Here is a 12,454-nt window from a genome sequence, read left to right as displayed (position 1 = left end):
AGACATCATTGAAACTCGCTAATAAAAAATTACCAAAAGTGCAAGAATTAACCGTGGCAGCCCACCCCAATTCGGTACAGATGCAAATTCTGAAATCAGTTCGAAACCAAGGTAGTACATCCTGCATAATCATCACAACAGAACGAATGTTGTAAGTTAACATTAACCAATATAACTGAATCTAACATAATCATGTAATACCGTCACTAACCCTACTTCAAGTTATTAACATGGTTTTCTAAACAACTCACAATTCAAACCATTCAAACAGCTTTTTAACAACATAGCAGTATGTTATAACCATCGTAAACGACATTTTAATCGAGTTTTACTAAGTATCGGTGGAAAAATTCTCAATTAACTTCAAATCCATTACAATTATTAAGTTGTTGGCAAGTGAGCAACTCAAAACACACTAGCTAGTGCTGTCTAAAACGAGTCGTTAGCAGATTCCCAAAATTAGTCATAACAACTTAACTGATACAACTTGCTGCGGTAACAGCTCCCGGCGCTCATGCCCAATGACAAGTCATGCACCAAGACAATCATTAGCATAGCGGAAAGTTTCAGCAAGTAAGTTCTACATCAAATAATCAGGCAAGTGTTTGGTCATGGTCTTGGCCTTCACTAATAATGTTTCTGATACTAATAGGCCATGACAGATCTCACCATCAACTTGCTAACAGATTTACTAACATCAATCTAACCTTTTGTAGTAACATAATTTCAAAGCAATCGATTATAAATAAAACTAACAGAGTCAAAAAATGGGAAATAACTAACAGCAGGACTTTGACTAACAGTTAAGTTTTTTTTTCTAATTTCATAATAACCATGACTAACTAGTTCTCTAACTTAACCTAACTAATTTTAAATTGATTTGACAGACTTGTAACTAACAAAACAAACTAACATTTTAACAGCAGAACTTCCAACCACAACAAACCTTCATAGAAGTAACGTGCAAATCCAGCTGAACTGCAAGCTAAGGTCCAATTTTGACTTATCCCTGCAAGCAATACAACTATTTTAACTGATGGAAATAATTAATAGAAAATCAATTCACATATAAAATTAACTTGCAACTAACAGAGTTTTAACAAAAATCCTAACAACCTGCCCTAACATAACTAACCTGCCCGATCCGTTGCCCGATTTGGTTGAGAATACCATGTATATAACAGTGCAATCAGAAGCTTTTCTAGTTTTTTCATTCCTCACCTTCAATCTTCACTCTTCACTCTCAAGCTCTCTACCCTCATATTCAGAATCGGTTGCTTTTTGCTCAAAGATTAGAGCTCATTCTTCACAGTTCATCTCTGAGAAGCTCACTTCACTTCCCTCTCGCGTGACCACTTCGCCACGTAACCACCGCAGTGATGACTCTGCAATTCCATAACACAGTTCAGAAGAGTTGAAGAAGAAGAAGAATCGCAATCACAGTTGAGAAGAATAAGATACATAACGAGTGACACAACAAGAGGAAGAGAAGCTAATACCTGCGATTCTCTGAAAATCCACCGCACCGGAATTCTGAGCCGGATTGGAGTTGGATCCAAATTCGATCTTCCATTCGCAATTGGTGTTTAACATTAAAAGTAATCTGTTCAATTATAAGGCATTAGTTGTCAAAAGTTACTAACAATGGAAAATCCAAGTCTTGAGACATGAGAGTTTGGGCAGTCAGCTGTTAACCTTAACACCATCCAACTTCAAACATAATTATGATTTTGAAAATATATAACAAAAGAAGCAGAGAAAACAAAGAACAAGAGATAACCTGAATCCGTGCTCCAGTAGAAGCTTGCATACTCTTAATTGTTTCTCCTCCTTTACCAATTATAAGGCCGACCTAAGAAACCAAATCAATTATAAACAAAACACTGTAGAAAGTACATGGGTGTACATATTTCGGGCAACTTTGCACACCTTATTGTTTGGGATTTGCATCGAAAATTCATCACCCCCAGATTGTGCAGCCATCCGTCTAGTACCACCACCGGCAGAAGCCCCGGCTTCAGCCTAGTAAAGAAGCAACTCTTATCAGTGATGTTAATGGTTACATTTCCCCCAGATTATTACAGTTAAAAATCAGTAGAAAACAACCATCGTCAATGACGCTTCACTAACAGGTTACAGTTAAGGCCATTCGACTTTGAAGATCATTTTAACAAATTCAGCACAAAACAATCATACTAAAGTTACAAAATCAGTTCAAAACAAATACTGTCAGCAATATTTCACTAGCAGGTTACAGTTGCAGTCATTCAAACCTCACTAGAGCAAATTAACCAGAAAACACACCATATTACAAATAGAAAGTCAATTCAAAACCACTCTTATCAGTGAATTTTCCCTGGCAGGATACAGAGCGCACTAATTCCAATATAATTTAAGCAAATTTATCATTAAACATTTCACATTGCATTTACAAAATCAGTTGAAAACAACTCTAACCAGTGATATTTCACTAACAGGCCAAAGTTACAGTGATTCCACAACATAATTAGAGAAAATTTAAAACAAACCTCAGCAAGGACTTCATTGATAAGTTTCTCAGCAGAAGCAACAGCATCAGAAGTACCCACAAGGTGACAGATCATTTATTTTCTTTTCCAAATTAGCATCCTTTTCTTGCTTCTCAAGTCTAAACTATCCAATGCATTTCCAACAAAAAGGGATGATTATGTTTGTGCTATCTGGATTTCGCCATGTTTTATATATTATGGCATAATATATAAACACATACTACTCTTTCCATTATGACTGATTAAAAATTGTGAAGGTTTAGATTGGCTTCATTTTTTGCTCTTACCTATTCGGAAAATTCAAAAAATTGGCAATGCACAGAAAACACAATTCTGTGGAAATGGTTTAGGTTAAGTGCCTAACATAGCTTAATCATTGGTGAAGTCTTTCATTTATTAGCATTGAAATTCTAAAAGCAAAAGACTCAAGTGAAGAAAACATACATTTCCTTGAGATTATCTAAGCCAGTGAACACATTGCCAATTGGTCCATACAAGAAATTGTGGCTTAAATTCCTGCAAGACAAAAAAGTGTTAATTTCACTGCCATTTTCAAAATTCAATAATTATATCATACTCAAATGTGATAAGAAAATTTGAAGCAGCTCCCCTTTCAAGCTTGGAATCAAATCAATATGAATGTAACTCACAGATGTCTTAGTTTTTTCATGTTTGATAATGAATGAGGGATATTTTGGCTCAAATAGTTGCAAGCCATGTTTCTGCCATAAAGAAGGATCATCAGAAAAAACTCACTGCTATAGCTTCCGGTAAAATCGAAATCATCAGAAAAGTAGGCTTACATATGTGTGGCATTTGGAGGTAATTCGTATGGTATTTCACCCATTATGCTGTTGGAACTGATATCACTAAAAAACCAGAACGGAATGAAAGTTAACCAATCAGAATGGGAAGTAAATCATATCTTGACAATATAGTAAACCAACCATCCCGATAAGAGCTTCAAACATAAAACGACTTACAATATCTTCAAATTTTGTAGATTATACAGCGAGGATCCAAGATATCCGGTAAGGTTCAATCCTTGAATTTTGCTGCAGGAGGACCGACAGGGCAAGTATAAGGTTTCTTAGTTGCATTATGGGGGATAGTGATATTATCTAACCAGAAAAAATCATAATTTTTGAAGTGATATAGTATAGTTAGAGCCTAGGTGCATTTGAAGTGGTATATCATTTACGATCACTATTTAAAATCTTGATTATCAGTAGAATATGTGCATTTACAGATGTATAACTGAGGAGTCAGAACAAGCTACTCCTGTCCAATACTCCTCACAAGGATCACCACCGTTCCATCCGTGTAGCCCTCGAGGGTTGTTTAAGCTCCTGTATAGATCCTGGAGGGCTGTAACTGTTTATAAAAGAATTGCAAATAATATTTAGTTTAGTTAGAGCATAAAAATGATATATATGCTTCAAGTGTGATCTATAACAAAATTAGTTCAATTTAATTTGAAGTGAAGCATGGAATTTTTTTGTTTTTCTCAGGTTCAAATCTAACCCTCATAAATACATGAATTTTCTAAATCAACCACATCTTCAATTTATCTCTATATCAATTTAGCATTACTGACAAAATCAGCTACTTGCTTGCCTACATTAGCACGGACACCGGAAACACGACACTGACACGTCGATGTCAATAGTAATTTGAAAAGATAAATAAATTAAACATAATAACAAGTATCAGTGTCGATTTTGCACACACTGAAACAAACACACATTTTTTTAGACGTGTCGGTGCTACATATCTAAATAATCCTAATAGGATATTGTTCTTCAATGTTATCTTGAAAGTGGATTTAACTCAAAGATATCGCAAAACCTAGTTCTGAATTGCAGCCACAATAAAAAGTTTTAGAAATCCTCTGCAATTTCGGCCGTATTTTTCTGCATTTCCGCAATATCAAGGTTTACTGAACAACTGCAACCGATTGCAATTTAGAAATCATGAAGCAAAGCTATATTTCAGTTGATTTTGCATGCACACACCATATCTATTTTGAAAGCAACTAACTATCCAAACGCAAATCTATGGAAAAAAAGAAATAGTTACCGTCAAATGGATTGGTGAATGCGAAGCCGTAAGAAATCAAAGTTGCTGAGAACACAAGGAAGACGAGATTCACGTAACGAGTCATTTTCTTCTTTATTTTCTTGTTGTATACTTGATTGAAACTCTTGTTTTCTCTCAATTTTCCTAGAAAGTCAAGATTAGCTTATGTTTAAAATATTATTATTAATCTAAAGAGAAAAATTCAAATGCTAAGCAAGTGGATGATAATACAACATAGGAAGGAACTGTAACTGCTAACTAAAAAACTAGTCCAGATAGCACCTTTGTTCCAAACTCTTGCACGTTAACATTTATATTCCTAGTGGACAATATTGACAAAGTTCCAAGTTGTAACACATTTTCTTATAACCATTAAGACTCAAACATGTAATACTTTTGCTAATCAAAGGGTCTGGTTGAACAATAAACAAGACAACACTGAAAACATAACATAGCATGTAATTAAGTCAGAGTAAGTATTTGTCGTACAACCAAGAAGTAGAAGGAAATCTCCTCTCCTGTCCAGTCAAATTACCTATCTTTTACAAACATTAAAGAAGCTATTTTGGTTAACCACCAACAGAAAAGACAGTCGGTATTCAAAAACAGTCCAAGATTCATTGTGTAATAACAGGTAAAAGGAGAGGTTACCAGTATAAAGGCACGGCGCTGTCTCATGCGTTTCTTCTCATTCCTCCTCTTGACACTCCCTTCATTAGGCTTATTGGGAAGTATGGTTTCACCAGTTGTGTGCTCAACCCAAGCATAAGGCCCTGGGCAACATCAGAAACTAAATAGTGTGAGACAAAAATCCTAAAAAACTAAGAGCATGAAGAGTAAAAAAAAGAGCAACAGACGCACCAGAGGGTCTCAAGCTAGCCCGCTTTCGACGAGGCTTATCGGAAGGTCGTCTCTTGGGAAACCGAGTGTCAGTCAAGGTGTGAAAGTGATTCAAAAAAGGTAGAAGGAATTGGGGTGGTTTGCTGTAAGATGGGAAAGGTGCATGAAATGGAAGTGTGGTGGAGATTTGTGAAGTCAGAGGCGTTGAGGAGGAGAGTGAGAGAGGCCGTAAAATGTTCCTGAGAGCTCCTGCGAATCTCATTTCTGTCGTGAACAGCTACAATATACTTTTCCTCTGAGAATTTAAATCAAAATCACCATTTGAGCCAAGTTTTAGCAGTGAACATATCAACAAACTTAAAATTCATGATTTGATTATTAAAAACTTAACAAAGTGAAAATCAGAAATTACAGTAACAAACAATCTAACCTAACTACATTTATAGTTTCATCTAATAATAATGTTATCAATTCAGATCCCAATCCAACAATCGTAGATAATCTAACCTGGACGAAGTTTTAGTGGCGGTTGACGAGAAACTCCGGCAACGATTTCCGGGCAGTAGAGTGTTTCAGCGGCTCCAACTTGTTTTCAGGGCAAATTGGAAGAGACCACACAGGATAATGGGGGAAAGGGTTAGGGTTTAGGGGAAGAATCTTTCACACAGGATAAACAAGCTCTGATTGAGGGTTGGGAGAAGGGGGAGTGGATTTGGGAGAAAGAGAAGCAAGCTCTGATTGAGGGTTTGGGAGAAGAATGTAGGATTTTTAGGATTTGGGAGGGAATAACTTTTTTTTTGTGACATGGAGGGAATAAAGACTTTAGACAGCGCTTTTGGTTTTAATTTTTTTTTTTAATTTAAAGACTTTAGACAGCGCTTTATCAAAAGCGCTGACTAAGGTCTATATTTAAAAGCGCTTTCTAAAAGCGCTGTCTAAGGGGGGGGTCTTAGACAGCGCTTTTAGAAAGCGCTGTCTAAGACCCCCCCTTAGACAGCGCTTTCATTATTTTTTGGAACATTTTCCGTGTTTTATTTTAATTTTAACCTTAGACAGCGCTTTCTTTTAAAAGCGCTGTCTAAGATGCGCTGTTAAAAGTCATTTTTGGCGTAGTGTTATGAAATTTTTTCCAACATAACAATTTAAGTAGACATCTCAAACTTTCCAATTCACTTGGTCCCACCTCAAAATCATAGAAAATGAGTGAGTTAGGTCGTTGCGAACTTGACCCAAAATTAGGGTTTCTGTCAAAACATGTGTATGTGACTTTTGCCAAAAGGGACCAACTTCAAGCCCTTCTGTTTGAATGATAAAAGCCTCAAATGACAAAACCTTAAACATAAAAGTTGTAGATCTTTTCAAGATAATGAATTTGGACTAAAATTTTGCATCATTTGCATTTGTTTTTAGAAAGGTATGGGCACCTGAACTTGGACTCTTTGACATTTCAATTGTTATGTGGCCTTTAATGTTTTGTATTATCATATGTGTTTATTTTAGAATTATGAAATTTTGTCCAACATAACAATTTAAGTAGACAAAGAAACCTAATGTTTGGAGTTTACACAAAGATAAATTTGATATAATACGAATTGATATTAATAAAATTTGGAGTTTACACAAAGAATCCTAATGGTGATGACCGAGATCACCGAACCGACCTCCGGTCCCACATCCCCTAGCTACCCTAACCCACGTTGATGATTCTGCACCGGTGTTTGTTCATCTGATGGTCCAGGAGCGTCATTATCTCCTACAGGAGAAGATCCGTTGAGGTATTCAGCCAACTCAGCATAGTCTTCAGTATTCAATGATGGTGTACCGGCGTAGCTGAGCTCATGACCCATGCCAGAGAAGTTGGGGTGTGGTTGACTCATGGATGGGCGACCGGGACGGTTGAAGGGAGACATGGGTGTGAATGATGGGTCTAGGAAAGGTTGGAAAGGTTGTTGGGGTGTTTGGAAGAGATATGGTTGTGGGATGTTTTGGTATTGTGATGTTTGGGGTTCTTGGCTACGGTAGGAGGAGGGGCGGTTAGTGTTTTGGCTAAGGCGACTTTGGTAGGGTGATGGTGTGGGTGCGAAGCGATGTTCGGTCTGAGGTTGATGGTCCATTTGTTGGTGGTGGTATGGGGGATGTTCTTGGTATTGGGGTTGAGTGAATGGCATGTTTTGGTTGTATGTTTGTGTGTTTGTGGAACGCAAAGTTTGACGGATAGGTGGTTGTGAGTAACGGGGCTGAGAATGTTGTTGGGGGTTAGATGTTGATCCTTCTTGTGTGTAACTTGTCTGGCGTGGGTCGTAGAGGTACATATCATCGGCGATGAATTGAAATCCAACCGATCTGTATCAAGCCATATAAGTACGACTTGGTTTTACCTCATTTGCCATGACTGCGTCAGTTAAGACATGGTCACGACGGTGCTTCCACTTGCGACACTCCGGTCTTGCGAAGGTTTGCCAAGGGTTGAAGTTCCATTGGTCGTTCACTTTACGCATATGCCATTCTCCTAGGCTAGCTGGGGGATCTGGGATATTCTGGACCATACCGAACTGCAGCTTCACACGATCGGTGTTATGCATCTCCACTGTTGTGAACCGTATTATCGGTGTGCATGCTGTCCATACGGCTGCGTCTTCAGGGTTGACCTCATGCTCATGATCCAGATTAAGGTATGGACGCCAAATGAACTGAAATGTTAAAGAAGATAGGATTTAAATGAATGTAGAAAAAGTCAACATAATATGACGAATTAATGAAGTTATTTTGCTTACGTCTGTCGGTCGAAGGTGATCCAACAGGTTGCGATACTGAGTAATACAGTGTCTCGGACATCTGCTGTAACTCATACCACGTGCCGACCATCTACACCAAAAAGTTAAAATAAATTAGTTATAGGTACTAAACTGTAAGGAAGTAAGTAAAGATATAGCAATTTAAACAACTTACTTTTTTGCATATGAAAAAGTGAAAGGGTTGTTATTGATCGGTGCTAGAGACGGTAGTCTTGACCATCCCCATGCTTGTAGCAAAACAGCACATCCAGAAAATGTAGATGTGTCTTTGTGGGAGTTTTTGCACAACGAACTATAGAGATAGGCTAGACATGCGGATCCCCAACTGTAACTACCTATTCTATCTACATGTCTAAGTAGAGGTAAGTACATAATATGCATGCTAGAACCACTACCTTCGGGAAATAAAAAGGATCCTAGTAACAACATAATGTAACACCTAGTTTTTATTATTCAAGCATCTTCGGTAGAATGCTCATCTAAATATAAACTATTATAATATGACTTTAGGCGTGAGAGTAGTATACCTTGACCTCTAGCATTATCATCTAACAAATCAGTTTCTAAAAGCTCCATGCAAATTGAATTTGCATAGTTGGTCTTACCATTAACAGCTTTGCCTTCAATTCGTAGTCCTAAAAGCATGTAGACGTCTTCCAACGTCACGGTACACTCACCGGTTGGAAACCAAAATGTGTGTGTCTCTGGCCTCCATCTTTCGCATAAGGCTAGAATGAACTTGTTATCTATAGACCAAGACATAATCTTGCTAATCTGACCAAAACCGGCGAGTTCAACATAAGGTTGAATCATCGGGTCCATTGGGACAAATTCGTGGACTCGAGTTCGAAACCTTGATACATCCTATAATAGAAATAATATAACACTTGACTAAGTTGGTATTTCAAAATAAAATGGGGTTGGTGGAGATGAAATATAAAAAATTAGTATAAGAAAAAACTTACGTATGTTGCGATGTTTGCAACTGTTCCTCTGTGTGCTTCGCCCATTGTGAGTAAAGACATATTGTTGGGGAGTTGGTGTAGATGAAATTGGAAGATGTTGTTGAAGATGAAATTGTAAAAGAAGTATTGTAGATGAAGTAGTGAGAATGTTGGTGTGGAAGAATTGTTGAAGGAATGGATGTATTTATAGGCAAATGGATGAGAGCATAAAAATTTGTGTTTGCATGGTGTCTCCACCTCATTTGGCGACCATGTACAATCCTAAAGAGGGGGCGCCATTCAAATTGGCGACACCATAGGTACATGCATGCAAGGCTAGTTCTGAATGCTTGGTTTCGAGGACTGACTCCATGGGGTCGCCACTTGAATTGGCGACCATGTACAAGCCTTAAGTGTAGGCGCCAAACCAATTGGCGACACCATCTGCATGTCTGACACGTGGCATTCTTGTATCCTGCATGCTGAACAACTCACTTGTGGATGGCTTGCATGATTGACACGTCATCTCTGACTATGTTACATGTCCGACACGTGTCTGTCTTGTCTTCTGCATGCTGATGACTAGCTTCTTGATAGCTTGCATGGTTGACACATCATCTCAGACTGTCTTACATGACTGACACATCATCTAAGACCTAGCTTACATGTCAGACACGTGGTTGTCCGGTCTCCTGCATGCTGAAGAGTCACTTGTTGATAGCTTGCATGGTTGACACATCAACTCACACTGTCTTGCATGACAGACACATCATCTCAAAACTGGCTTGCATGCTTGACACATCAACTCACACTGTCTTGCATGACAGACACATCATCTCATGACTAGCTAGCATGCTTGACACATCAACTCACACTGTCTTGCATAACAGACACATCATCTCATGACTAGGTAGCATGCTTGACACATCAACTCACACTGTCTTGCATGACAGACACATCATCTCAGAACTGGCTTGCATGCTTGACACATTATCTCAGAGTAGCTTCAATGTCCGACACATCATCTCAGAACTAGCTAGCATGTGAGACACTGATACCATCTATTTAAGTGTCTTACTATCAACACGAACGACACTTCACTCACATTCATCTGCACTTGCAAAATAGTTTTCATCTCCAAAATGTCATCTTCATCATTATACAGTGTCAACGTTCACTGCAACGGTGAAACTTTTGAGTCTGAGCTTCATGGTTTTTGTTTTAGAAACACTGATACCATTAGAATCACGATCAAGAGAAATGCAACCTTTTTGCATTTGAAAAAAAGAATACAATCCTTTATAGGATCAGGTATTGTGTCAAAGATCACATATCAAAATCCTATATTTTTTGAGAATGGTCAATGCAAGTTTTTCCCCCTTAAGGTACGAGACGATGAAGATGTTGAAAACATGTTTCTTAGTCATGAACATTCAGGCATGGATTGTATCGAGTTGTACATTACTCTACAACCATGTATACCGTCTCAACAGTCTCAACTAACCGATCAGGATGCAGCTGGTGAAGATGCTGCAGATGATGCACAATGGTCAGATGAACTCAACCCAGAAACAGAAGTAGAAGTCGACGTTGTTGATGAAGAAGAAGAGGAGACCGAGATACATGTTGATCACATGCTGAACAACGACGATGAAGATGATGCTCAACCACCACCAATACCTCCTAGTCATGCCTACAATCCTCCTCAACATATGAAAAATATGGATCTTCACGAAGATGAAACATCCGACAGTGTCTTCTATAATCCGTATCCGAGACCAGTAGGCGAATTAAAGGTGGGAGACATGTTTCGTACCAAAGAAGAATGTGTCTTGGCAATCAAAAAATTCCACATGAACAACTTTGCTGACTTTACAGTGAAATGCACTGATTCTAGAAGGTATGTTATCGAATGTCGTAACATGCTTTGTAAGTTTCGTTTGGCTGCATCTTACAAGAAGAAAAATGACTCTTGGGAGATCGCTTCAATAGACCCACCGCACAGTTGCGTTGCAACTAACGTTGAACAAGATCACCGTAAACTGAGCACAACTTTGATATGTCAAGACATTCTGCCATTGGTAAATAAAGACCCATCAGTGAAGGTGAGTATAATTATATCCCATATCCGAACAACATATAATTATACTCCATCTTACAAGAAAGCATGGATTGCGAGGACAAAGGCTGTTGAACATGTTTTCGGCAACTAGGAGGATTCATTCAAGGAATTACCACGGTTTTTATGGGCACTAAAAACTTATGTCCCAGGAACTGTGGCAATTATGGAGACAGTGCCAGCAATGATGCCAGACGGAACCTGTGCTACAGGTAATATAATATTTCACCGTCTCTTTTGGGCATTTGACCCGTGCATCAAAGGTTTCGCTTTCTGCAAACCTCTCTTGCAAATTGATGGCACTTGGTTATACGGAAAATACAAGGGTACTTTGCTCATGGCGGTTGCATAAGACGGTAACAACAGTGTATTTCCCATTGCCTTTGCTCTTGTTGAAGGTGAAACGGCTGGTGGATGGGGTTTCTTTCTTCGACATCTCAGAACGCATGTCGCTCCACAAGTCAATCTATGTTTGATTTCTGATAGACATGCTGCCATTGAAAGTGCCTACAACAACCATGACAACGGATGGCATGATCCTCCTTCTACACATGTCTATTGTATCAGACACATTGCACAAAACTTCATGCGTGCTATAAAAGATAAGAATCTTCGCAAGAAGGTGGTGAATGTTGGGTATGCTTTAACTCAACCGTCATTTCAATATTATCGTGATGAAATTCGACTGTCTAATGAAGACGCGGGGAGATGGATAAATAACATCCCAGTAGAGCAGTGGACAAGAGCATTTGACGGTGGTTGTCGATAGGGCCACATGACAACAAACATTGTGGAATGCATGAACGGGGTTTTCAAAGGAATTTGAAATCTGCCGATAACCGCCTTGGTAAGATCAACCTATTATAGGTTGGCTTCTATGTTCGCAACCAGAGGTGAAAGATGGAGTGCAGTGTTAATGTCCGGACAAGTATTCAGTGAGTGTTGCATGAAGGTCATGAAAGAGGAGAGCATCAAAGCTACGACACACGCTGTAACAGTGTTTGACCGTCATAGACAAAATTTCAGCGTCCAGGAAACAATGGGCAACAACGAGGGGAGACCAAATTTAGCCTACGCTGTTAGACTACACAGAAGTTGGTGCGATTGTGGAAAATTTCAGGCCTTCCGCATACCTTGCTCCCATGTCAT

At 38.6% G+C, this 12,454-nt stretch overlaps 2 protein-coding genes across 2 annotated transcripts; both read right to left on the bottom strand.

The window, feature by feature from the left end:
• Window positions 1–374: 374 nt before the first annotated feature.
• LOC127093187 (uncharacterized) lies at window positions 375–3,583 on the bottom strand. Its single transcript, XM_051032084.1, has 10 exons — window positions 3,512–3,583; window positions 3,332–3,397; window positions 3,179–3,250; window positions 2,973–3,044; window positions 2,529–2,647; window positions 1,930–2,022; window positions 1,781–1,852; window positions 1,500–1,603; window positions 1,136–1,385; window positions 375–1,009 (listed from the first exon to the last, which is right to left on the bottom strand). Exons 5-9 carry the CDS (start codon window positions 2,601–2,603, stop codon window positions 1,334–1,336), a joined length of 396 nt encoding a protein of 131 aa, XP_050888041.1. The 5' UTR covers window positions 2,604–2,647; window positions 2,973–3,044; window positions 3,179–3,250; window positions 3,332–3,397; window positions 3,512–3,583; the 3' UTR covers window positions 375–1,009; window positions 1,136–1,333.
• Window positions 3,584–8,692: 5,109 nt separating this feature from the next.
• On the bottom strand, window positions 8,693–9,363 carry LOC127097528 (protein MAIN-LIKE 2-like). The gene is made up of 2 exons (XM_051036028.1): window positions 9,208–9,363; window positions 8,693–9,106 (listed from the first exon to the last, which is right to left on the bottom strand). Exons 1-2 carry the CDS (start codon window positions 9,265–9,267, stop codon window positions 8,696–8,698), a joined length of 471 nt encoding a protein of 156 aa, XP_050891985.1. The 5' UTR covers window positions 9,268–9,363; the 3' UTR covers window positions 8,693–8,695.
• Between the last annotated feature and the right edge of the window lie 3,091 nt (window positions 9,364–12,454).

Source organism: Lathyrus oleraceus, chromosome 6, assembly GCF_024323335.1.
Source record: "Lathyrus oleraceus cultivar Zhongwan6 chromosome 6, CAAS_Psat_ZW6_1.0, whole genome shotgun sequence".
NCBI lineage: Eukaryota > Viridiplantae > Streptophyta > Magnoliopsida > Fabales > Fabaceae > Lathyrus > Lathyrus oleraceus.
This window is presented reverse-complemented; position numbering and strand designations above follow the sequence as displayed.